The sequence below is a fragment of the Benincasa hispida genome, chromosome 12 (genome assembly GCF_009727055.1).
Source record: "Benincasa hispida cultivar B227 chromosome 12, ASM972705v1, whole genome shotgun sequence".
NCBI lineage: Eukaryota > Viridiplantae > Streptophyta > Magnoliopsida > Cucurbitales > Cucurbitaceae > Benincasa > Benincasa hispida.
Genome location: NC_052360.1, coordinates 5,540,311 through 5,566,742, shown reverse-complemented (window position 1 = coordinate 5,566,742; position 26,432 = coordinate 5,540,311). Strand labels below are relative to the sequence as shown.

General features: G+C 38.9%; 1 protein-coding gene across 2 annotated transcripts in view; it reads right to left on the bottom strand.

Annotated features, from left to right (window-relative positions):
• Positions 1 to 697: 697 nt before the first annotated feature.
• LOC120092868 (E4 SUMO-protein ligase PIAL2-like) overlaps positions 698 to 26,432 on the bottom strand; it is a 35,271-nt gene continuing 9,536 nt past the window's right edge. Inside the window, exons 4-6 of one of the 2 annotated variants that reach the window (XM_039051110.1) lie at positions 4,685 to 4,750; positions 4,471 to 4,547; positions 698 to 1,119 (exon numbers count right to left, since the gene is read on the bottom strand). In XM_039051110.1, the coding sequence (XP_038907038.1) occupies positions 1,011 to 1,119; positions 4,471 to 4,547; positions 4,685 to 4,750 (252 nt within the window). In that variant the 3' untranslated portion in view covers positions 698 to 1,010. Of the gene's footprint in view, positions 1,120 to 1,556; positions 1,584 to 4,470; positions 4,548 to 4,684; positions 4,751 to 26,432 lie in introns of those variants that run through there. The other variant, XM_039051112.1, reaches the window with a different exon arrangement.

Below are 26,432 nucleotides of genomic sequence, written 5' to 3'. Positions count from 1 at the left end.
CCCTACAGTTGATCATTGGGCTGCATTGGAACAGATTCTTTGTTATCTGAAGGCTGCTCCCGGGCGTGATTTATTATATAAGGATTATGGTCATACTAATATTGAATGTTTCTCAGACGCCGATTAGGCAGGATATAAATAAGACAGAAGATCAACCTCAGGGTATTGTGTTTTTGTTGGTGGTAATTTGATTTATTGGAAGAGTAAGAAGCAAAATGTGGTGTCATGTTCAAGTGCGGAATCAGAATATAGAGCAATGGCACAATCTGTGTGTAAATTGATTTGGATATATGAACTTCTTGTTGAGTTGGGATTTGAAATCACAACACCGACAAAGTTGTGGTGTGATAATCAAATAGCACTTCATATTGCGTCTAATCCAGTATTTCATGAAAGGACTAAACATATTGAAGTTGATTGCCATTTTGTACGTGAGAAAATTCAACAAGGGTTGGTATCTACAGGATATGTAAAGACTAGAGAACAATTAGAAGATATCTTCACGAAAGCATTGGATGGAAGACGTATAGATTATCTATGTAACAACTTGGGCATGATTAACATATATGCTCCAACTTGAGGGGGGAGTGTTATAATTCTATAGTAGGGTTTTCCATTCTTGTAAATTTTGTGATATTTTCCTTTTCTATGCTTTGTACACTTGTATATATTCATATATTTGGTGAATGAATAGAGTATTATGATTCTTTCACAAACCTAAGAGTTTTATAGTGCACAAACTCGAAAGAGTGACCTGAATAAGAGTGTGTCTGTCACCCTTGGAAATAAGCATACTTCCAATTATGAGGTTTCATTTTTTTTTTTTTTTTGAAAAGGAAAAGGCCTTTATTAATCAATAAGATTCAGTACAAGAGATGTGTACCTGGAAATAAAGGCAAATACAAAGAACCAAGCAAAAAACTAAAGAATCAGCAGGCGCACCCGGGCATCTCAACTAGGTTGACACCCCCATAGCACCCTCATCACATCCAACAAAAATGATGAGCCAATTATGAGGTTTTTACTGAAATCTCTCCACCACCGAATTCCAAAAAATTAATAGACTTTGAGTTTCCACCCAAAGGGAATCCCAAATAAGTAGTTGGCCAAAAACCCCTCCTACAATGGAAAGAACTCATCAGCCATTCAAAATCAGAGTCAAGAATATGAATCCCAAAAAGCTCACTCTTCGAAAAATTAATCTTAAGACCAGAGAGACATTCAAAGATACATATAATATCAAACAAATTCTGCAAGGCCGAGCGATCTGCTATAGAGAACAAAAGAGTATCATTAGCAAATTGAAGATGGTTAATAGAAAAAGATGAGCTACCAATAGGATGGGCAGCAATAAGGCCCCTGGAAAAACTGTGGTCCATAAGACGGCCCAGGTAAAATATTTAGTTCTTAAACTAATGGATAATGAAAATGTTTTGGAAAGGGGATCATGCTCTACAATTTAAAAAGAAACACATTCAAAAAAAGGTTAAATCTTTGGAGGGGGCAGCATACCTTGAGAGTCTTACATTGATTAGAATTCATGTCCAACTTGGATGATAAATCCTTTTCAATGCACCTAGTATCTAAAGGAGAGTGAAGATTTCAATAATCTTTCCATTTCATGTTAAGTGAGCAGAAAAAAATGGCTTTGTTACAAGGTTTTTGGATCTCATGGATTTTCATAGTTAATTAAAAGCAAATGTGGCACAATTGCTTTGTCGAAATATGTTCAAATGAAGACTTAGGCACCCATGGGCTAGTTAATGTTGTAAAATTTTTTCTATGGAATATTTGGTTGGAAAGGAATGATACTCTATTTAATGAGGTTTCGAGGAATTGGGTCGATGATGTAGCCTAGTACTAAGAGGAGAGAAATCTCTAAGAATCAAATCAAGAGCCTTTTATTAATTGAGAATATATTTCTAATACAAGGGGGGACTCTCTATTTATAAGGAATTAAAAGAATCCTAAAAGGATAATTAAAAATGGTTACAGACTAATTTGGTAACTCAAATGTAATTAATCAAGAATTAACCAAGATTAACTTGATTTTACCAAAATATCCCTATCCTATTACATCATATTTTGTCCCTCTCAAAAGAAACTTGTCCTCGAGTTCTAAAAAATTTTGGAATGAAACTATTGATTGAGCCAACTTGTTGCAAAAATACTTCTTTCGATGATTGCAAAATACTCCCACCGAAAATTGCCTTTTAAGGTCATGAACATGCCAAATCTCCCAAATTAAAGACACTTCCAAAGATGTTGAAAATTGGCATAAAAGAACCCAAAAATTAGTATCCTCTTCCTTTAAAAACACAAAGTTGAACTGATAAACTAGTGTAGCCGAATGTCCTCAGGTCAATTCTTTGAAATAGATGGGTTGGTTAGTAGATCTCAATAAAAGGGAATGGGGTCCAAATTGGAATTGGGAATGGGGTTGTTTTTGGGCTAGAATGTACGGGTCATTAGTTGAAAAGCGCAAAATTTCAAAAGGAGTGTATTGGATCTTCTGGGTCGGGTCAAGAGGAAGAAAAGGGGTGGGAGAAGTGTGAAACCGGTTCAGGAACCGGTTTTAGTGTGGTGTAATTCGGGTCGAGTCAAAATTGCAAAAGGGATTCAGAATTTGGGTGAAACTTCCACAAAAACCCTCATCTCGCAAAGCTGATTTGTCTTCTCCTTTCTGGTGTGTGACTGTGAAAGAGGTGTGCATCTTGTCTCCAACTGTAACTGGTTTGCAAATGAGATTCCAGCGATTTTCTCCATCAATCACAAGGTCTCCTTCTCCTTCCTCTTTATAGGAACTTTCTGTTCGGTCATACGATCTCCTTCTTCTTCCTTCTTCGTTGGAATGTTTGAATCGATCTCCTCTTTGTTGCTGGCGGTTCTATTTGGGTACCCAAAATTTTCTTATTTGACATACACAATCAAATTTTCCAATTCCACTTTGACGTTTTTTAGTTCAACCAAGTCTACTTCACCGGTGAAAAACCCAAAATTTTTTAATTCGAGACATTTCATCTTCCATTTTTCTTCGCAATCGATTGTAACATCACCGATTTCACCTTTTTCCTCCAGCATTGGCAATTCAATTGCTCACTTTTTTATGTTGTCGATGATTTTCACTTCAACGCTTAGAATTTTGGTCAATTTTTTTTTTTTTTTGAAATTTTGCATGGGTTCCCCAATTTTTGTTCATCACTTTCTTCTTCGCAATGATTTTCTCCTATGTTCATTTCTTGCACATAAAAAAGGGAGCAATTCGGTGCTCCTTTTTTTATGTTGTCGACGATTTTCACTTCAACACTTAGAATTTCGATCATAGTTTTTTCGTTTTTGAAATTTTGTGTGGGTTCCCCAATTTTTTTTCATCACTTTCTTCGCAATGATTTTCTCCTATGTTCATTTCTTGCACGGTTTCACAGCCCACTTGGTTGAATTAATGATTTTCTTGCATTATTTCTTTCTTAAGCTCTTGCCACCCACTTCACATTTTGAGTCATTTTTCCCAAGAAACATTGGATTTTCTTGACTCTCTTCTTCATTTCTACCAATACTTCAGGATTAACGTAGAAATTGGGTGTTCTTGAATAAGCTTCTTCGTCATAATTGTTGTAGGACCAATTCTTGAATTTGCTCGAACATGTTATGATCTTTCTTGATCATTCTTCATAGCACGAAGAATAATTTCAATCCCACATTGTAGTAGTTCTTTTATAGAATTCCATTCTTGGATGATTCTTCAAACTTCTTCTCGATTTTCTTGAATTTCAAGGTTTCCCCTAATTAGATGTGTGTTGTTTGGCAACGAGCACAACTCACGAAACTCCCTCTTGCAATCGACGACGCCAAGTGTTTCCCGGTCTTCCACCGGCGGTAGTCAACATTGGCCCAGATGGATGCTCTAATACCAAATTGATGTAGCCTAGTACTAAGAGGAGAGAAATCTCCAAGAATCAAATCAAGAGTCTTTAATTAATGAGAGTATATCTCCAATACAAAAGGGGACTCTATTTATAGGGAATTATAAGGATCCTAAAAGGATAACTAAAAATGGTTACAAACTAATTTGATAACTAAAATGTAATTAATCAAGGATTAATCAAGATTAACTTGATTTTACCAAAATATCTCTATCCTATTACATCATAAAAATATCCCTATTCTATTACATCAATCGAGGTTACTTCAATGAAAGCTTTTTAAAGTAAATTGTTCACATTAGGTATATTTAGAAAAAGGTCCCTTTGTTATTCATTTACCATAGTTAGTTCCAGTTAGAAATTATTTTTTTGAGGATTCTGTTTTGAGACTGTGAGATAAATGGGAGGTTTAGAGTGGACAGGGTTCTGGTGCTGTTTTTTGTAATGTGGATTATTGAACATTGTAACTTCTCATTGATGTGCTTCCTTTTACTGAAAGAAGATTAAAGACGACGGAATGCAAATAAACCAAGAATGAAATTCAGACCTTTCAATAACTGTAGTAATCGTGGTAAGGGAATTGCTTTGTCCAATATTCGTATCTCCAAAGAAATCATTACCAATCTACATAAAACAATAATTTATCAGCAAATAAAATATTAAAAATCCATAAATGTGCATAAACATTTACCATGAGGACGAGTCAACACTAATTTTAGACCAAATAATAATAATAATAATAAATAATAAAAAATAAAAACCTCATTAGCTAGACTGTAGAGTTCCTCTGCATCCTTTTCTGAAAACCATCTCGCCTTGCAAGCATTCTACCATTAAGAATATAGAAGAAACATAAGATATTTGTTACCGCCAGATAAAATTTCATAATGATTTCTACTCAACAGAAAAAGAAGTCGAGTGACTTAAATCAGTATTGGGGAAAAAAATATCGTGGGTAAAAGGTCTTTCAAGCCGGAGAGAAACAAACCTGTGTATCGTATGCGATTCTGCATCAGTGTTACAAAGATTTCCAAGTAATATATTAAAGAAGATTATTTCAATTGAACTTAACATTTATAATACCCAGAGAGGTGGATAGTTGAATTTACAAAGATTATTTATTGATTCAAAAGTGTATATAGAATGGAGAATACCCACCTGCGTAAATAGATAAGGCTTAAAGAAGAGAAGATAAATTACATAAGTTACCGCCAAGGGGAAAAAAATAACCACTCTAGGGACTTAACAAAAGTAAGACAATTACAAGTTTGACACCAATGCCTATATCACAGAGACAGTATGACCCCAAAGATGGAAAAGTCTCATATTTTATAAGCAGTAAACCATTCCCAGTATTTTAGTTTTTTGAGTTTCAATTATACCTTTAAATGAAATGACAATTAAATCCAATCAAATAGTAGGACTGTCCAAAATTGTATTGCATGATTACCTTATGTGATAAAGTAAACTCTTGACCAGAAGGTAAAGATTTATAAACTTAGGTTCATTTGTCAATGAACTTTCATTTATTTCCAAACATATATATAACTTAAACATCTCATCATGCCAGCACATACTATCCTGAAGTTCATTTAGGCACATGAAGGAGATTTTTGGTAATTTTAGGCACGTGAAGGAGATTATGTATGTGGAAAGTTCATTTTTGATCAAGCATAGAAAGAGTTGAAGAACCAAAATGGCTAGTAGACACTGCTTGCAGCCTGGATATGGCCTCCATTTTGATAAGGGTGCTCAATGAAATTTTTAAAAAATATCCGTCACGTGGTTCTGCGGATACCAATTTGTATCTACCAGATTTGGAGATTGTTGAAATATGGTGCATTAGTCCTGAGGGCATATTAGTCTTTTTCTTTATGCCTACTAAAATTAGGGTTTCCCTCATTCTATTTATATCTGAGGTTGGGGTCTCTTGTATGTATGACATTAAATAATAAAAAATTTCTATCGTGATTTTTTCTCCCTGGATTAGGGTTTTCCACGTAAACCTAGTCTTGTCTCTTTTCCTCCTATCTTTCAATATAGTATCAGAGCAAGGTGATGAAACCCTAGTCCTGATAGAAGAAATTCAATCATCAAACTTGGTAAATGAGGGAACATTGGCAGACACGACTAATGTGGCTGTGATTCAAGCAGTCGTGGATTGATATCTCCGAACCATCTTGAACCCGATGCAACCACGACCAGTCCCTGGAGTCGCGCCATTGGATTTCATCAACCCATCATCTGGAATTGCACGGCCAAACATTATCAATCCAACCGGCACGTATCTCAGACCACAGCTTAAACTCAGATCGCGTTTTACACAAGGATCTGGTGGGTTTGCTCCAGCCAGAGCGCCGAACACCTCCTAACTCTAGCAGTCCGGTTCGTTCCAGCCGAACGCCGCCCACGGGGTTGCTTCGACTTCGCAGCCGATCAGGTTTGTTCCAAACAGCCATGGTTTTGCTCCAGCCACCCAGTCGGGTCAGATCGGCACATTTGCTTCAACCTCACAGCCGATCGCCGAGCCCTTCATTCACCACCCACCTTCGTAGCCGTCTGGGAGCAGCGCCGATCATGGGCAGTTCTCCTTTGCCACCGTTGGAATTCCGACAGCAACTTCCTCCTCACAATACCATGGTGGACAGCCCCTCCCTCACATGTACCCGGTTCAACCTCAGTTTCGAATGGGAGATTATATTGGAGAAAATTCCATTCCCTATGGACAGAAACATCCCAAATCTGAATCCCATGGGGAACTCCAACAGCAATTGGCCAGTCTCCAACAACAAATGGCCGCTCTCAGGGCCAAACTGAATGGCCATGATTCTTCCAATGTCACAATCTACTCACAAAATTCGGTAACAATGTTTTCTACTATTCCTACTACTAATCTTTTATCTGGGACTATAGGATATTCTGCAGAGATGATCACGGGAGAGAAGCTGAATGGACAGAATTACTTCTCCTGGTCTTAAACAATTAAAATGGTTCTTGAGGGGCGCCATAAGTTTGGGTACTTGACCGGAGAGATACCACGACCAAGCCCTGGGGATCCTCAAGAGCATGTCTGGAAGGGAGAGGATTCATTGCTCCACTCGATGTTGATCGGTAGCATGGAACCACAAATTGGGAAACCTTTACTCTATTCAGTCACCGCACGAGATATTTGGGATGCGGTCCGACAGTTATATTCGAGACATCAGAACGCATCTCGCCTGTATACTCTACGTAAACAGGTTCATGAGTGCAAACAAGGGAGCATGGATGTAACGTCATACTTTAACAGGATGTCTTTGTTATGGCAAGAAATGGATCTATGTAGGGAGATCATCTGGAACTGTCCACATGACAGAATTCAGTACTCGTAGATAGAAGAGGTTGATCATGTGTATGATTTTCTTGTGGGGTTGCACCCCAAATTTGATACGGTTCGAAGTCGAAACTAGGGCAAAAACCGATACTATCTCTCATGGAGGTCTGTTCAGAGGTTCGATTGGAAGAGGATAGATCGAGTGCAATGAATGGGTCTGGGGTTACCACTGTAGAGTCAGCTGCCTATGGGGTGAAATCCTCTAGATCTAATGGTGACAAGCAGAATAGCAAAACACCCCCAGTATGTGAGCATTGCAAAAACAGTGGCACACGAAGGATCAGTGTTGGAAACTGCATGGTCGACCTCCTAATGGTAAACGTCATCCCTCAAATGACAAGTCAAAATCTGGACATGCTCTGGTGAGTGAATCGGTTAAGGGGGCCACACAACCTCAGACACAACCTCCGGTGACCAACCGAGGCGATTCAAGTACCATACGGATCGGAACAGTTGCTCAATCAGGTAACCCTCAATCTTTTAGTTTCCTTGTTGAAGGCAATGAGTTATGGATTCTAGATTCAGGAGCAACCGATCACTTAACTGGCTCATCTGATCGATTCCTCTCATACTATCTGAGTGCTAGAAATGAAAGGATTTGTGTTGCAGATGGGTCTTTCGCTCCTATTGCTGGAAAAGGCAGATTGTCACCATTTCAGGAATTAGTTCTACAAAATGTCCTAGTCCTACATATGCCAAAAATTTCTTACAATTTGTTATCAATAAGTAAAATAACAAAATATTTGAATTGTAGAGTTTTCTTCTCACCAAATACTGCTTTGTTTCAGGACTTGAGCTCGGGGAAGACGATTGGCACTGCCCGATATGACAGGGGCCTCTATTTCCTTTCTGAAGATGCTTCCTCCAGGAATTTGTTTAGGACTAGTCTTTTATCTTCATTTACTATGTCTGAAAAAGATTATTTATTGTCTCTTATACACATCTAGATGTGTATAAGAGACAGCTATTATGACAGGGGCCTCTATTTCCTTTCTGAAGATGCTTCCTCCAGGAATTTGTTTAGGACTAGTTTTTTATCTTCATTTACTATGTCTAAAAAAGATTATTTGTTGTGGCATTTTCGTCTTGGACATCCAAGTTTTCAATATATGAGATATTTGTTTCCCCATTTATTCCATAATGTGAATATTTCTTCTTTGTCTTGTGATGTCTGTATACGTATTAAACAGCCTCGTGTTTCTTTTGTCTCTCAGCCTTATAAACCTACCCAGCCTTTCCACTTGATCCACAGTGATGTTTGGGATCCTTCAAACGTCTCTACCCTGTCTGGTAAACGATGGTTTGTCACTTTCATCGATGATCATACCCGACTTACATGGGCATACCTCCTTGCTGATAAATCCGAGGTCCTGTCTACCTTCCAACAATTCCATACCACTATCTTAACTTAGTTTAATATGAAGATTGTCATCCTTCGAAGTGACAATAGGCGTGAGTTTGTCAATCACACCCTCCAGGAATTCCTAACGTCAAAAGGGATCATCCATCAAAACTCTTGTGCTTATACTCCACAACAAAACGAAATGGTTGAACGGAAAAATCACCATCTCATTGAAGTTGCTCGTTCCTTGATGATTCTGACGTCTCTCCCACCGTACCTATAAGGAGACGCGGTCCTCGCTACAACCCATTTCATTAATAGAATGCCTTCATGTGTTCTAAAGTTTCAAACACCCCTTGAGTGCTTTAAAGAGTCCTGCCAGTCTAAATGTCTTATCCCTAAAGTTCCTCTACTTGTGTGTTGGATGTACAACTTTTGTTCACACTCATGGTCCTCACCAAACTAAGTTTGCCCCACAAGTTCAGAAGTGTGTGTTTGTCGGGAATCCCCTTCATCAGCGAGGCTATAAATGTTTTCACCCACCTTCCAGAAAGTACTTTGTCACTATGGATGTCACATTCCTTGAAGATGAACCATTCTTTCCCGTTAGTCGTCTTCAGGGGGAGACCACGAGTGAAGAAACTAACAGTTCCACATGCTCCGTACCTATTAGTTTCAATCTTGAACCTAGTCCTACCGTTCCTGAACCCAATCTACCTAGTCTTGAACCTGGTCCTGATATTCCAGTGCCTGGTCCCGAACTTGGTCCTGATATTTCAGGGTTTGTCCTCCCTGATATTCCAGTGTCTATCCTCCCTACTAACAAATGCCTCGGATAACATACTATAGGAAGAATCTCATAAAGGAAACCTAGGAAATTCCTGTTGTTCCATCAAAAAGTGTCCAAGCATCGGAACCAGCTCAGGTTCAAGAACCTGTTGTTTCAAAAAAGGTCCTTCAAGAGAAGTCTAGGCACATAGAAGACAGTAAGACGAACTCAGAGAAGGTTGAAATTACAGGAGGTAATGAGGTGCTAGAAGACTCTCAGGAAGGTGAAAAATTGTCTCAGAAGGTTGATACTAGAGAGAGGCCGACGAAAACTGGCAATTATGATATCACTCTTGATATGCCAATTGCTCTGAGGAAAGGAACCAGGTCATGTACAAAGTATCCTATGCACAGCTTTCTGACCTATAGTAACTTGTCTCCTGTTTTTACTGGAAAGTGTTGTTTAGTTGTTTCAACTGGGTCGATTTGTCGTAATCCTTGTGGGTCAAATCGTGTTAAGTCGCGGGTCTGGAGTAAACGAAATCGGGTCTGGAGTCGGTCTGGAGCCTGGAGTCGTGTCTGCACCTTGTGGGTCGGATCGTGTTAAGTCGCGGGTCTGGAGTAAACAAATCAGGTCTAGAGTCGGGTCTGGAGCCTAGAGTTGGGTCTGGAGTAATTTTTTTTTGTCCGAAGTAATTTTTGGGTCTGGAGCCGAGTCTAGAGTAATTTTTTTATGTTTTTTTTCCTTTTCTTATTTCTTTCTTAATTTATTGTTTTGCCAATCAACGATTTTTTATGGCATCCGTAAATTCTAACAATATTGAAGAGACCATACTTCCAATTACTAATCACAAATTAAATGGAAGGAATTATCTACATTGGTCACAATCAGTTATGATGTTCATATGTGGAAAAGGAAAGGAAGATTACCTATCAAGCAAAAATCTTATCCCAGACCAAGCTGATCAAAGATACAAGACATGGAAAGCGGAAAATAATATGGTTATGTCATGGCTAATCAACTCCATGACGACAAAGATTGGTGAAGGTTTTTTACTCTTCTCAACTGCAAGCGAAATCTGGGAAGCAGCTCGTGAAACTTATTCTGACCAAGAAAATACTGCAGAGTCATTTGAAATTGAAGGCAAAATTCATGAGCTACGACAAGGGGATATGCAAGTCACTCACTATTTCGCTCAACTATCTCACCTTTGGCAGCACCTGGATGTATTTGAAAGCCATAAGTGGGAATGCACTGCAGATGAAGCTAATTCAAAAAGATAGTTGAAAAGAAACGAGTGTTCAAATTTCTGCTTGGCCTTAATAAAGAACTCGATGAGGTACGTGGTAAAATCTTAGCTATTAAACCATTACCTAACATCAGAGAAGTTTTTGCAGAAGTAAGAAGAGAAAAAATTAGGAAGAAACTAGTGTTAAGAGTGACTACCAGTTCTGAATCTGAAGGATCGGCCTTACTTGCTCGAAACCTTGGTAATGAGGTACGTATACAGGAACTGAGAATCGACAACGAAAACCAAGACCGTGGTGTGAACACTGTAAAGAACCAAGATACACTAAAGAAGTGTGTTGGGATATTCATGGTAAACCTCTAGATTGGAAGCCCAACAAAGGTGTAGGAGACAGACGTGGAAAGGCCTATCAAGCAAGTACATCATCAAAAGGTAACTTCAACCCTAAACAGAATGTGTTTACTAAGGAGCAGTTGAACCTTCTCCAAAAACTATTTGGCCAACCGAAACCTACTCAAAAAACATCAGAAACCAGCCTAGCAACAATGGCACAATCAGGCAACTTTCTTTGGGCCCTTAATGCGACCAAAGAAAATTATAGTACTTGGATTATTGATTCTGGTGCATCAGATCACATGACAAGTGACATTTCACTTTTAACTAACTACACACACTATAACAGTCAAATTACTGTAAAGATTGTTGATGATACCTATTCTAGAGTAATGGGAATTGGCAATGTGTTTGTATCTAAAGATCTAGTGTTAAAGAATGTGTTGCATGTCTCAAATCTTAGATGCAATCTCCTTTCCATAAGCAAACTAACGTTTATGAAAAACTGCAGTGCAACTTTCTACTCACATAATTGCATATTTCAGGATTTGAATTCGGGGAAGATGATTGACAATGCTAAGGAAACCTCGAATCTCTACATACTAAATGCTCTTAAGCCACAAGTCAAGGAGTTAGGTCTTAGCAAATCCATTTTTATTTCTAAAGACAATTATGACTATACATCTACTTTTGTTGCTTCTAAAGATAATTATGTTAGTACATCTACTTTTGTTGCTTCTAAAGACAATTATGATAGTACAATAATGTTATGGCATAATCGTTTAGGACATCCCAATTTTCTATATTTGAAACGAATGTTTCCAGATATTTTTAATAAAAGTTCTCAGGTGTTTCAATGTAAGTTTTGTGAAATGGCAAAGTTGGCTCAATCTTCATATCCAGTAAGCGCATATAAACCCTCTTATCCCTTTTCTATGATGCATAGATCATTGGGGACCTAGTAGAGTTCAAAATGTAACAGGAGTTAAATGGTTTGTTTCCTTTATCGATGATCACACTAGACTTACTTGGGTATTTTTAATGAAAGAAAAATCTGAAGTCACTTCCATATTCCAGAACTTGTTTGCCATGATTCTCAATCTCTTTAACACCAAAATCCAAATCCTTCACAGTGACAATGCTAAGGATTATTTTAACACTTCCTTGAAAAATTTTCTAAACGAAAAAGGTATTGTCCACCTAAGTACCTGGCCTAACACTCCCCAGCAAAATAGAATTGCAGAGAGAAAAAACAGACATCTCCTAGAAGTTACTAGAGCTTTAATGTGTCACGCTAACACCCTCCACCTTTTTTGGGGAGAAGCTGTTCCAACAGCCTCCTACCTTATTAATAGAATGCCCTCTCGAATATTAGGCTTCAAAACTCCCTTACAAAAACTTAACAAAGTATTTCCACATAATAGATTATTTTCTCAAGTTCCTTTAAAAATATTTGGTTGCACAGTTTTCGTCCAAGATCATAAACCCAATAGGAGTAAGTTAGATCCTAAGGCAATAAAATGAATCTTTCTCAGTTATGCTCCAAGCCAAAAGGGATACAAATGCTACTCATCAACTACTAAAAGGTTCTATACATCCATGGATGTAACCTTCTTTGGAACTCAACCTTACTTCCAAAAGCAAGACACCACTGAACCTTCCACTCTCATAGAAAACGAAAACTTCTGGAAAACGAAGGAAACCAAAAACTAGATCTCATTGAAGAGAGTGCTCCGCCTGTTCCTTATATACATGAAATCGATGTTCCCAATCAAGGCCCACCGGAAAGTAGGAAGGATCCTATAGTCTAAACTAGAAGGAAGAACACCTTGAACGTGAACCAGTACTCAATCAAAACCCAACCAAAATACAGGAAAATCATGTCTCCAACTCCAGAGCAGAAACACTTATTGAAGACATTGATCTTCCCATTGCAAAACGGAAAGGGGTAAGAACCTATATGATGCATCCCATCCAAAACTACCTATCCTACAAAAATCTCTCTCCCAAGTTCAAAGCATTCACAACTACATTATCCCAAGTACACATTCCGAACAATGTCTATGAAGCCTTCAAGGACATTAATTGGATGCAAGCTATATTAAACGAAATATAGGCCTTGGAAAAGAACAACACATGGGAAATAACAGACCTACCTCCAGGAAAGAAAACAGTAGGATGTAAATGAATTTTCACCACCAAATACAAAGCTAATGGAGAAATAGATAGGTTCAAAGTTAGACTTGTTGCCAAAGGGTTCACCCAGTCTTGTGGCATTGACTATCAAGAAACATTTTTCCTGGTGGCAAAATTAAATACTATCCGTGTACTTTTTTCCCTAGCTGTGAATAATGATTGGATTATTCACCAATTAGACATGAAAAATGTCTTCCTTAATGGAGACTTAGAAGAAGAAGTGTATATGGATATACCTGCTGGTGTAGAATCTACTCAAACCATAAATAACATATGCAAACTCAAAAAATCCCTTTATGGCCTAACAATCCCCAGGGTGTAGTTTGATAAATTCTCAAGAGTGGTAAAGGAGAACGAATACTCACAATGTCAATCTGACCATACTCTCTTCGTCAAACATTCTTGCACGGGTAAAATAGCAATTATCATTGTCTATGTCGATGACATTATCCTTACAGGAGACCATGAGAATAAATAAGAAATCTAAAACTTCTTTTAGCCAAGGAATTCGAAGTAAAAGACTTAGGCAACCTTAAATACTTCCTAAGAATGGAAGTGGCCCGCTCAAAAACAGCCTTGAGCATTTCTCAAAGAAAATATGTCCTTGACCTATTAAAGGAAACTGGAATGCTTGGATGCAAGCCCGCTAATACCCCAATTGACACAAACAATCACATAATCAAAGAAAACAATCACAAAATGGTTAACAAAGATCAGTTTTTCAAAGGCTAGTTGGAAAATGGATTTACCTAACTCACAAGACCTGATATCTATTTTGCAGTTAGCTTTGTTAGTCAATTTATGAATAGTCCAACAGAAGACAATATGCAAGTTGTATACAAAATACTCAGGTACTTGAAAGGAACTCCAGGAGAGGGATTATACTTCAAGAAATCTAAGAGAAGAAACATCAAAATCTTCACAGATGCCGATTGGGCAAGCTCAAAAATAGATAGAAGATCAACTTCCGAATATTGCACCTTTGTTTGGGGAAATTTAGTCACCTGGCGATGTAAGAAACAATCTGTAGTATACAAGAGTAGTGCCAAAGCTGAACTAAGAGCTCTAGCTCAAGGAATATATGAAGGAATGTGGCTCAAAAGCATTCTATTTGAACTTAAAATCAAATCAGAAGAACCAATGGAGGTACACTGGATAATCAAGCTACTATAAGTATCGCCAAAGACCCAGTCCATCATGATCGCATAAAACATGTGGACATTGATCGGCACTTTATTAAAGAAAAAATTGAAAACAAAAGCATCTCACTCAACTACATACCTATCAAGAGGTAAATTGCTGACATACTAACAACGGCCCTATTCAAGAATATGTTTGAAGACTTAAAAACCAAGCTGGACTTAATCAACATATACTACCCAGCTTGAGGGGGAGTGTTGAATATGGAAACCCTCTTCTTACCTTGTCCATATGAAATTTATTCCCTGTAATTTGCATTTATTCTTATTCTTACCATATATACAATTTTTTTACTGTTATAAGTTTTTCCATAATTGGCTATCACAGTTGTATATATAAGGGATGTTCCCTCCTATGGAAGAAATGAGAGCTCTCGAGGCGAACCAGACTTCGGATTTAGTCGCTCTCCCTAGAGGTCACAAGACAGTTGGTTGCAAATGGGTGTTCACAGTGAAGTATAAGTCTGACGGAACGCTCAAGAGATATAAGGCCAGGTTAGTTGCTAAAGGGTTTACTTAAACGTATGGGATTGATTATTTAGAAACGTTTTCCCCAATGGCTAAGCTCAACACGATCCGAGTTCTTCTATTTGTTGCTGTGAATAAGGATTGGCCTATACATCAACTGGATGTAAAAAATGTCTTCCTGAATGGTGAGTTAGAAAAGGAGGTTTACATGAGTCCTCCTCCAGGTTTCGAAGCTAAATTTGGGAACCATGTTTGCAGACTCAAAAAGTCCTTATATGAGTTGAAACAGTCTCTGAGAGCGTGGCTCGATAGGTTCACAATGTTTGTTAAATCCCAAGGGTTTGTTCAAGGGCATTCTGATCATACATTGTTCACCAAAAAATCACTTTCAATGAAGATTGTTGTTTTGGTGGTTTATGTCAATGATATCATTTTATCAGGGGATGATACGACAGAAATTGTTAAATTAAAACAAAGGATGACAGGCAAATTTGAGATCAAAGTTCTTGGTAGTCTGAGGTATTTTATCGGGATGGAAGTGGCGAGATTGAAAGTAGGAATATCAGTGTCTCAACGAAAGTACACTCTGGACCTATTAAAGGAAACGGGAATGACTGGATGCAAATCCATTGACACTCCTATTGAGGTCAATGACAAACTGAAAAACATTATGGAAGGAGTTCTTGTAAAGAAGGAAAGGTATCAACGCCTTGTAGGAAACTGATTTACCTATCTCATACTAGACCCAACATCTCCTATGCTATGAGTGTGGTAAGTCAGTTCATGCAAAATCCGTATGAGGAACACATGGAAGCAGTGACTCAAATTCTGAGATATCTGAAGTCTACCCCAGGGAAGCACTTAGTTTTCAAAAATATGACACACGGAGCATCAAAGCATATACTGACTCAGATTGGGCAGGTTCACTGCCAGATAAAAAGTCAACCTCGGGATATTGTACCTTTGTATGGGGAAATTTGGTGACCTGGCGGAGAAAAAACAAGGTACAGTTGCTAGAAGCAATGTTGAGGCAGAGTATAGAGCTATGAGCCTGGGAGTGTGAAGAAATATGGTTACAGAAAGTTTTGGCTGATCTTCACTAGGACAATCTGGGTCCCATGAAGCTGTATTGTGATAATAAGGTTGTGTAAGGCCCCTTGTATAGAAATAGTAGGACTATTAGAAGAATATTGGTATTGGTATTAGTAAGGGGTATAAGAGTAATTAGAAAGGAAGTTAGTTAGTGAATATGGCTAAAAATAGAAGGAGTGGGAGTGGTAGCAGTGTGAAGAATTTGGTGGGAATTTCCATTTGGGAATTTGGGAGAGACTAACCCTCTCGAAAGGCTAGGGTTTATCTTGTTAGTTTGTGAGTTTATAGCATATTTTAATACATTTTCCTATATTTCTATAATTGAATTGTCCTTTAGTTTTTCTATATCTTTTAGTACCGTTCTTGTTAGGAGGGTTCCTAACAAATTGGTATCAGAGCCTATTCATTCCGGGCATATTGCTATAGATTCAGATACAATGTGTGATAGGCTACATGAGGTGTTCAAGATCTTGGAATCAATGCAACAAACATTGAAGGATTACCTGCAAAGATGTGAAGACAGAGAGAGAGAGAAAAAAGACTAACAACCATCAAAGAAGAAAAGGAAAACCTTGTTCGAAAACTATCCAGACGAGTTCGAAAAGTGGCTGGAAGACGAAGATCCTACCCTAGGGCACTTCTAGAAAAACGAGGGGGAATGAATCGATCAGGCCAAAAGAAAAGGAAGGAGAAGCCCCGATGAAACCTGAGGCAGAACAAGAATGGCGTGAAAAGAAGAACATCACGACAAACCTGTGTTCAGAGAGGCGAAGGAGTGTGCAGAAGAAGAAGCGTGAGAAAAGGAGATATCCGTCGAGCAAATGGCCGGAAAACCAAGGACGTAGGCATAAGAAAAGGCGACGACGACCGAAGGGCTTGCTAACGATTGCACGAGTCGAAGATATTGGGAGAACGACGAGATCGGAGGCACTAAACATCGAAGACAGGGTCAAGCTATGGTGGTCGGATAAGGAGACATAACAGGGGAGGCCGATGGCAAGAGGAAACGGTTAGGATTCTGTGCGACGGAGTTGAACGACCATCTGAACTACCAAACATCGACGATTATCGGCGTATGAAAGAGTGGTTGACGACGGCAGAAGGAGGCGTGCAGTTAGAGATGAAGAAAAAGAAGAGGGTGAAATTGCTGAAATGTGCAGAGGAAGGTTGTCGGCAATGGAGGGAGATGAAGGCTTGGGACTGCTGCAGTTTTCTTGAGGTGGTGGGAAAATTAATCCCTGCCCACGTGAAGTGTCAGGTGATGAAAAGAAGTTGCAGCATTATCCAGGAGTCTAGTTCATGGGCTGAAGTACAAGGAGAAGCCCATTATCCTTCCAAGGCTGAAGAAAAGGTGTGGGTTAATGTGCTAGTAAGAGAAGCCCAATATTTTTGCAAGCCAGCAAGGGCTTTTGGGCCCATTTCGTTTTATGCAACCAATATTTTTTGTCAGGCGATGGGCCAGTAGTTGGAGCAAAAGGCAGCATTAATTTTGGTTGGGATTATGGGCTGGGAATTGGGAAAGAAGCCCAATTCTTGCTTTGCTCTAGAAGTAATTTAGGGCAGATTTTTTATGCTGCTGAAGTGGAACAATTTTCTTCTAAATGTGGGGCTCAGCACATGTCAAAAGCTGAGAGCTTCTTCTCTTGGGCTGCTCTATGGGCTGAAGGATGATTTTGGGCTATGGGCTGAAGTTAAGGGAACTAATTGGATCCAATAGCTTTCCAAAGCTGAAGAGAAGAATTCCTCTTTCAAGATTGAAGAGCACACTACTGGAGTTATGGGTTTTTTTTTTAATAAAAAAAAAAAAAAAAAAAATTGTTGCCCAATTTTTGTGATTGTGTTTTGTAAGCACACCTTGAGGACAAGGTATCTTCGAAGGGCGAGTATTGTAAGGCCCCTTGTATAGAAATAGTAGGACTATTAGGAGAATATTGGTATTGGTATTGGTATTAGTAAAGGGGTATAAAGTAATTAGAAAGGAAGTTAGTTAGTGAATATGGCTATAAATAGAGTGGGAGTGGTAGGAGTGGTGAAGAAATTTGGTGGGAAATTTCCATTTGGGAATTTGGGAGAGACTAGCGCTTCGAAAGGCTAGGATTTATCTTGTTAGTTTGTGAGTTTATAGCATATTTCAATACATTTTCCTATATTTCTATAATTGAATTGTCCTTTAGTTTTTCTATATCTTTTAGTACCGTTCTTGTTAGGAGGGTTCCTAACAGGTTGCCACCAGTATTGTCAACAATCCAGTACAACATGATAGAACCAAGCACGTTGAAATTGACAGACACTTTATTAAAGAGAAGTTAGACCATGGGGTTATCTGTATTCCCTATGTCCCTTCAATCCAACAGGTTGCAGATGTTCTTACCAAAGGATTACCAAGACAGACGTTTGAAACTTGTGTTAGCAAGTTGAGTCTTGCTGATATCTATGCCCCAATTTGAGGAGGAGTGTTGAAATATGGTGCATTAGCCCTAAGGGCATATTTGTCTTTTCCTTTATACCTACTAAAATTAGGGTTTCCCTCCTTCTATTTATATATGAGGTTGGGGTCTCTTGTATGTATGACATTAAATAATGAAACTTTACTATCGTGATTTTTTCTCCCTGGATTAGGATTTTCCACGTAAACCTTGTCTTGTCTCTTTTCTTCCTATCTTTCAATAAAGATAACACAATGGCTTGCACTTGGGAATTATGTTAAGTGGTCTGAGCCTACGGATAATTTTTGTTATTCCCATTGTAACCTCCATTTTAATTACCAATTTAATGAAATGAAGGATGAGATCGAAAATAATATTTTAAAATTGTATGCTCACACTTGATACACAAATGACACCGTGGTTTTTTTACAATTATTCCAGCTCCATCATCCTCTTTTATTCTGAGAATGTCATCCTCTCCCTCTACTATTCTGAAATTTTTTATTTCCTTTTTGTTGGTCAGTAAAGATATTCCTCTTGGATGAATCTTGAGTGCCAAGATTGATGGAAGCTAAGGAACCTTCAGCATTAATAGTATGTTCTTCAGTCCTTGTTTCTTGTGCAAGAAGAAGATACTTCTTTGAGTGAGTTGTCTAGATTTGGTAGCGATGACATTAGTGAGAGTCATATTCTGCTCCTTGACCAGAAAGAAAACTACATGGTTAAAAAAAAAAAAAAATATTCCGGTAGTCATGAATGTCTGGACTAGTTTATGTGCACTTCGACTAATCTCACAAGACAGCCCGCCTGAACCTACAATATTTGGGTGTCAAGGAAACTCGTAGGATATTAAATCCTTTGGTAGGTGGTTACATGGATTGAACTCATGACCTCTTAGCCCTAAAAACTTTCCTTTAAAAAAACAAAAAAACAAAACGTAATTTGAAACTGAGAATCTGCAACTTTCTCACCCATTTGAGTATAGAAAATCTATAGGAATCTTTTTTTTAAGTGAAGGAACAAGAAAAGAACTTCCACGACATGAACACTAATCAGAACTCCCGTCCACGGCAACAGACTTTTGCTCCCCTCCGACTCCAAAAATTGAAAAGAAGTAAGTCAAACAAGTCTCTCACTTCAATTAAAAGAAAGTCGTTCGGGCTTCAGCCCTTCCCCAGGCACTTTATCAGAAAGCACACTTCCTTTCAAAACCCCTGGTCTGCCATCTCCAACCCCGATCTTCTTGAAGTAAGATGTGCCAAGTGCAAGATTATTGAAAGATGAAGAGATCACTGAATTTCAAGAGTTGTTAAGCCTAATCTCACATCTAAAAATGCAAGATCATCCTGACTCACGGACTTGGTCATTGGAATTCAATGGAATTTTTTCGGTTAAATCCTTAGCCAAGCACCTTCGCAAAGCCCCTCGAATTGATACTCTCTTAAGTCAAGCTCTTTGGAAGTCCAAAAGTCCGAGGAGAGTAAATATAGTCCTTTGGATAATGATTTATGGAACTCTAAACTACTCAAGTGTGCTGCAAAAGAAGCTTGCCTCCCATTACATCTCTCCCAAAAGATGTGCTTTGTGTAAAAGGGATTAGGAGGATCTCCAACACCTTCTTTTCGATTGCATTTATGCACAAAACTGTTGGTTATCACTCTTCAATGTCTTTAAATTAAGTTGGGTTTTTGGGGCAGATTTTAGAGTTAATGTTCAGCAGCTGTTGATAGGTCCAAATCTCAAGAAATCTCATCAAATATTGTGGGTCAATGCTGTAAAGGCTGTGTTAGCTGAGTTGTGGTTTGAACGGAACCAAAGAGTCTTCCAAGACAAGGAAACTCCATGGTTTTCAAGATATGAAGCAGCCAAGCTTAAAGCCTCTCTTTGGTGCTCCCTCACAAGCTCCTTTGCAGCCTACTCTAGTCAGGAAATCAGTCTAAATTGGCATGCATTTCTTTCTCCGGCATTCTGAAGTCCCTGCTACAAAGAGCTTTTAGCTTTCATGGCCGTGTTTTCTTTTTCTTAGTTTTTCCAGCTCTGTTTTTTGCTCTTGTTTTTAAGTTTTGTATCCCATTGTATTACATTAAATTTAGAGGATTTCCTTTTACTTCTAGTGTTCGGATGTGATGATGGGTGCTAAGGGGGTGTCAACCTAGTTGAGATATCCAGGTGCACCTGCTGATCCTTTTGGTTTTCTTGTAATTTGAGCATTAGTCTCACTTCATTTTCTTAATGAATAAAGAGACTTGTTTCCTTTAAAAAAAAAAAGACAGAAGGCTACGTTCTGAAAGCTAGTAAATAACAACTAACTACCAACCCAAAAAAAAAAAAAAAAACTATCAAACATAACAAATAAAACAGCTTTTTTTTTATTTTTGGATTAGAGCAAATGAAACAATAATGACAAAAGCTTCAACAACAATATCTAATGGTTTTCCTTGACAAAGGATAGTCCTCCTCTTTGTTTCCTCATTTATACCATCTGTCCTCTATGAAAAATCATTTGGTAGCTTTTGTCCTAAATTCAAGAAGCACACCCTCTTTTTCTCTTGGGATGTGTCATCCATTGTCCAATAGGAAAAAGACGGATATTGTTGCTCTCTTGTCCTTGATTGGAGAGTTCCAGATTGGTCATGATGGAAGAGACCTTCGTCCTTGGGGTCCTAATCCTTCCAAAGAGTTTTCTTTTACCTCCTTTCAATGTTTGATGGATTCTTCTTTCTAGTTACACTGTGTTTTCCTCGTTGTGAAAGGTGAAAATTTTCAATATAGTTAAATTTTTTATGCGGCAGATTCTTCACTAAAGTATTGATACCTTGAATCATGTTTCAACAAAGGTACCTTGTCTGATAAGGTTGCAGTGTTATATTTTGTATAGAAATGCAGATGTATGGAATTGCTTAGGTGTTTGATTTTCAGTTAGCCCAGTCGGAGAGTTCCAGTTCCATGATCGAAGAGTTCCTTTATTTTTTTTGAAAAGCAAACGATTCATTATATTAAGAAAATTATGAGCTAGAGCTCAAAGTACAAGAGGATTATACAATGAGCAAAGCAAAGACCAAAAGGATCAGCAAGCGCACCCGGGCATCTCAACTAGGTTGACACCCCCTTAGCACCCTCATCACATCCAAGAAAAGAAAATTAAAACTAATAATAAGAGAATAAAAACAAACAGCACTACTAAGCCCAAACAATGGCCAAAAAAGGGGGAGAACTCAAAACAAGATAGACTGAAATAACCAAGGAAGAACAAACAGCTGACGAAGCTAAGATCCACCGTTGGGATGGGAGATAAAAGCTCTCCAGTTGAGATTGAAATCTGTTAAACTGTAGCTATTAAAAGGCTTGGAAGGATACTCCAAGAAGAAGCATGACGACGGGAAAATTCGAGGCGATCTTGGCACCCAAGAGATTTATCATGAAACACCCGTTGATTTCTCTCAAACCATAGATCTACCAAAAGAGCTTTGACCGCGTTAATCCAAAGTAATCGGCTGGAACTATGGAGGCTTGTTCCAACTAAAAGCTGCAGCACGTTTCCCCTGAAATCATTACTCATAACCCATGAGAGATTGAAGATGGACAGCAACTTCTCCCAGCACAAAACTAAATAAGAGCATGCAAAGAAGAGGTGGAGACGATCTTCGTTAGAATGTAGGCACAATGGGCAGATTGAAGGGGGGAGAGAGTTGGATGGCAACTTGCTTTGTAAAACCGAGGCTACATTCTGCTGACCATAAAGCATTATCCAGACGAGAATGCTAATTCTTCGAGGGCTATTAGTCTTCCACAAGGCCGAGAAGAGAGAGTTATCCAAAGGGGAGGAGGGAGAAAGGTGGATTTTAAGAGAGTTGATCGTGAAAAGACCCGAGGCTGAAATGGACCACTCCCTTTTATCAAACTCAACTGAGGCCGATCGAAGAGTTCCTTCTTCATCCCTTTAGTGACATGAGGGCCCTTCTATTTTAGTCAACGTTTGAGAAATTTTAGGAAGTCTTTAGAGTGAAAGATCTGTCAATGATGATTGATCCCTTGTTTGATTCCATGTATCTTTTTTGGGACTAGAGCCTCAATATCAAAGTCTTTTTGCAATTATCTAGCAAATCATATTTTACTTGATTAGAGTCATTTCTTATAGCTCTACTCCTTTAATTTAGAATTTGTATGCCTTATAGTCTTTCCTTTTTTCTCTCTCAATTATTCATTAAGAAAAAATAAAAATAAAAACAAGTTTAAAATAACATTTCTTGCATTTAAAGTACCAGGGATCACTTGAGCATTTTCTGTCATGACTTCTTATTTTACCTTCTATAGAAGATACAAAAAGATCGATCAAATTGACAGTTTCTGAAACACATTAGATGAGGCCTTCACGCTTCAAAGATATCTTTCGTCCATAACATCAAATGTATGAAACTTTAATCTACCTATCCATCATAGCTAGGAATTGCATCTCGTTTTCCATGCTTTTTGACATTCCACATTTCAAATTTAGAATAAAGAATTCCAACTTTTGTCCACCAGACAAATTGGACAACCCATCAGCTTCCTCATGTTTCTACAATTAAAAAGGCTTATCTCCACATGACTAGATTAAGCCCACTTTATGAATTAACTTTGTTCCTCAAGGCTCCAACAATTACAATCCAATCATTACAAAGATTTCGTCTAGTGATCACAAAGGCATGTTTCAGTAAGATTCACTTCCTTCCATACACAAAACTCCTTTTGCGCCCTTTTATAACTTTAAGAAAAGAATCCATGTTCCTAATCCGGAAGCAACTTAGTGGACACGGCACCAATTATTATCCCTAAGGCCTAAGGTAGACAAAGAATTTCCACATTGAATATGTTGAAATTAGGATTTTGCACTCTAGGAGCAATTTTGTCTTTTTCATTGTACCGTAGGGTTTCCCTATTCTCTATTTAAGCTGTTGGTCTGTCGTATTTCTTTGTATCGGTTTTCTAATAAGAATCCTCTTATCTCGTGGTTTTTCTCCCTAATTAAGGTTTTCCACGTAAATTCTTGGTGTGCTATTTTCTTTTCCCTACTCTATTTTTCATCATGGTATCAGAGCATGGAGACGAAACCCTGGCCACCATTGAGGAAAATCCAACAGGAGAATCCCAAACCAATAACCCAGATATAACCAGTATTATCCAAAAACACCATTGACAGGTACTTCCAAACCCTTCTTCCCCACTTCCGTGAAGACCAGCCGCCACCGCCCTACCCACCGCCGGTCGCCTCCTTCGCAGACCCAACAACCGCCGCTAGACCCAGCAACCGGCAACCAGCGAACCAGCTGCTACCCATTTGATCCAACCGCGCGCAGATGAAGACGGTCATCCGGTTCGGACGTGCGCAGACGAGGGTGACCAGCGACCGGCCACTCGAAACCTGTTCGGCCGATCTTAGACGCCGCCGACCGACGACTTGGAGCCCCGATCTACTATACCCAGCGCCAATCAGTCTAGATCCGTGATGCCCAGCGCCAATCAGTCCAGTTGCCACCGGCCTTCTCCTCTCAGATCAGTGTCTCATCTCAACCTCTGCCGCGCCAAAGGACAGATGGAAGAAGTATGGGTATTTTCCAATCGGGTATGAGCAACCGAATGGGGCAGTTTTCACCGATCATGGATGAGTTTGGAGGGGATGAATCTTCATCATACCACTAGGACCAAGGAAATATAATCCAAGATCAACTTACCCAGTTGCAGTTGCAGATTAAACAACAGAACGAGATATTTCAGCAGCAGCTTGCTGCTATTGGGGAACCCCTAGGATCGACATCCAAGATCAAATCAAATCAAAACCCATACCCTGAAAACTCAGTAACTTCGTTCCCTATTTACCCCTCGAATTTACGATCTGGAACTATAGGCAATTCTTCTGGAATTATTATAGGAGAAAAGTTGAATGGTGATAATTACTTCTCTTGGTCCCAATCTATTAAAATGACCCTTGAGGGCCGTCACAAATTTGGATATCTGACAGGTGAAATACCAAAACCAAGGATCGGTGATCCCCAAGAGCGAATGTGGAAAGGAGAGGATTCTTTGTTGAGATCGATTTTGATTGGACGTATGGAACCTCAGGTTGGAAAACCTTTATTGTATACAGCTACAGCCCGTGATATTTGGGAGGCAGACCAAAAACTCTATTCCAGGAGACAGAATGCGTCACGTTTATATACTCTACGTAAGCAGGTCCATTAATGCAAACAGGGAACGATGGACGTTACTGCTTACTTTAACAAGCTATCTCTATTGTGGTAAGAGATGGATTTGTGCCATGAAATGATTTGGAACTGTCCTTGTGGAGGAGTGTTACATTATCAGTCTAAAGAAACGGATCGCGTGTATGACTTTCTTGCAGGACTCAACTCTAAATTTGATACAGTACGAAGTCCTATATTGGGGACCAGACCTATACCATCCCTAATGGAAGTCTGTTCTGAAGTTCGCCTGGAGGAAGATAGGTCGAGGGCCATGAACAGTACACTCGTAACACCAACAGATTCCGTTGTTTTCAAAACATCAGGCCCTGTAAAAGATAAATAGAACAGTAAGCCGCCCCAGTGTGTGAACATTGCAAAAAACCCTGGCACACTAAAGATCAGTGCTGGAAACTTCACGGCCGACCGCCAAATGGTAAGAAACGACAACCAAGTCGGGCTTTTGTAGGTGAATCTGTTACTGGAGATACTCAGACTCAGAATCAGGAAACTACTCAGAGTACTACTACTACAGTTGGTGTAAGTGCAATCGCCCATACAGGTACTTTTCACTCCTTTGGCCTTGTGAGTATAACTGGTAATAAACCGTGGATATTAGACTCGGAAGCCACAGATCACTTAACTGGCTCTTCTGATCAATTTTTATCTTATCAACCTAGTGCTGGAAATGAAAGAATCAGAATTGCAGATGGGTCCTTTGTCCCCATTGCTGGAAGGACGGGTGTCACCCTTTGTCGGCTTAATACTCCAAGATGTGTTGCATGTGCCAAAAGTGTCTTACAATCTGTTATCTATTAGTAAACTTACAAGAGATTTTGTAGTGTCGTGTTATCTCTCACCTGATGATGTTGTTTTTCCAGGATCTGAACTCAGGGATGACGATTGGCACTACCCGCATGACAGGGGACTATTTCCTCACTGAAGAAGCTTCCTTTAGGATATGTGATAGGACTAGTTTGTTTTCCTTCACATTTTTCTATTTCTGAAACTGATTATATGTTATGGCATTATCCGCCTTGGCCATCCTAATTTCCAGTAATATGAATTATTTGTTTCCTCATCTTTTTCGCAACATTAATATTTCTAAATTGAAATGTGATGTGTGTCCAGGCCAAACAGCCTCGTGTTTCTTTCTCTTCCCAGCCCTATATGCCCTCTAAACCGTTTACTCTGTTCCATTGCGATGTTTGGGGTCCTTCACCAGTCACTACCATAACTAGGAAGCGTTGGTTTGTAACCTTTATTGACGATCATACTCAACTAACCTGGGTTTTCCTTCTGACAGATAATCAGAAAGTCACTTCAATTTTCCAAACAATTTTACAATTCTAATAGAAACCCAGTTTCAACACTAAAATCGCTATTCTCAGAGTGATAATGATTGAGAATACCTTAGTAACGCCTTACGTGAATTCCTTGTCTCCAAAAGGTGTTGTCCATTAGAGTTTCCTGTGCGTACACTCCTCAACAAAATGGAGTGGCCGAACGGAAAAACCATCACCTCGTTGAAGTTGCCCGCTCTCTTATGTTGTTAAACTTCTCTTCCCTCTTATTTGTGGGGTGATGCTATCTTGATAGCAGCCCATTTAATAACCGCATGTCATCCCGGGTCCTAAAAATTCCAAATCCCCTTAGATTTCTTCAAAGAGTCTTACCCAAATTCCAGACTTCTTTCTAATGTACCCCTTCGTGTCTTTGGCTGTGTGGTGTTCATCACATACACACGGACCTCGTACCAAGTTTATCCCTCGGGCACAAAAATGCGTTTTTGATTCTTTCTCATGGTTCTCTTCAGGGGGAGCATTCCAGTGAAGAAACTAATT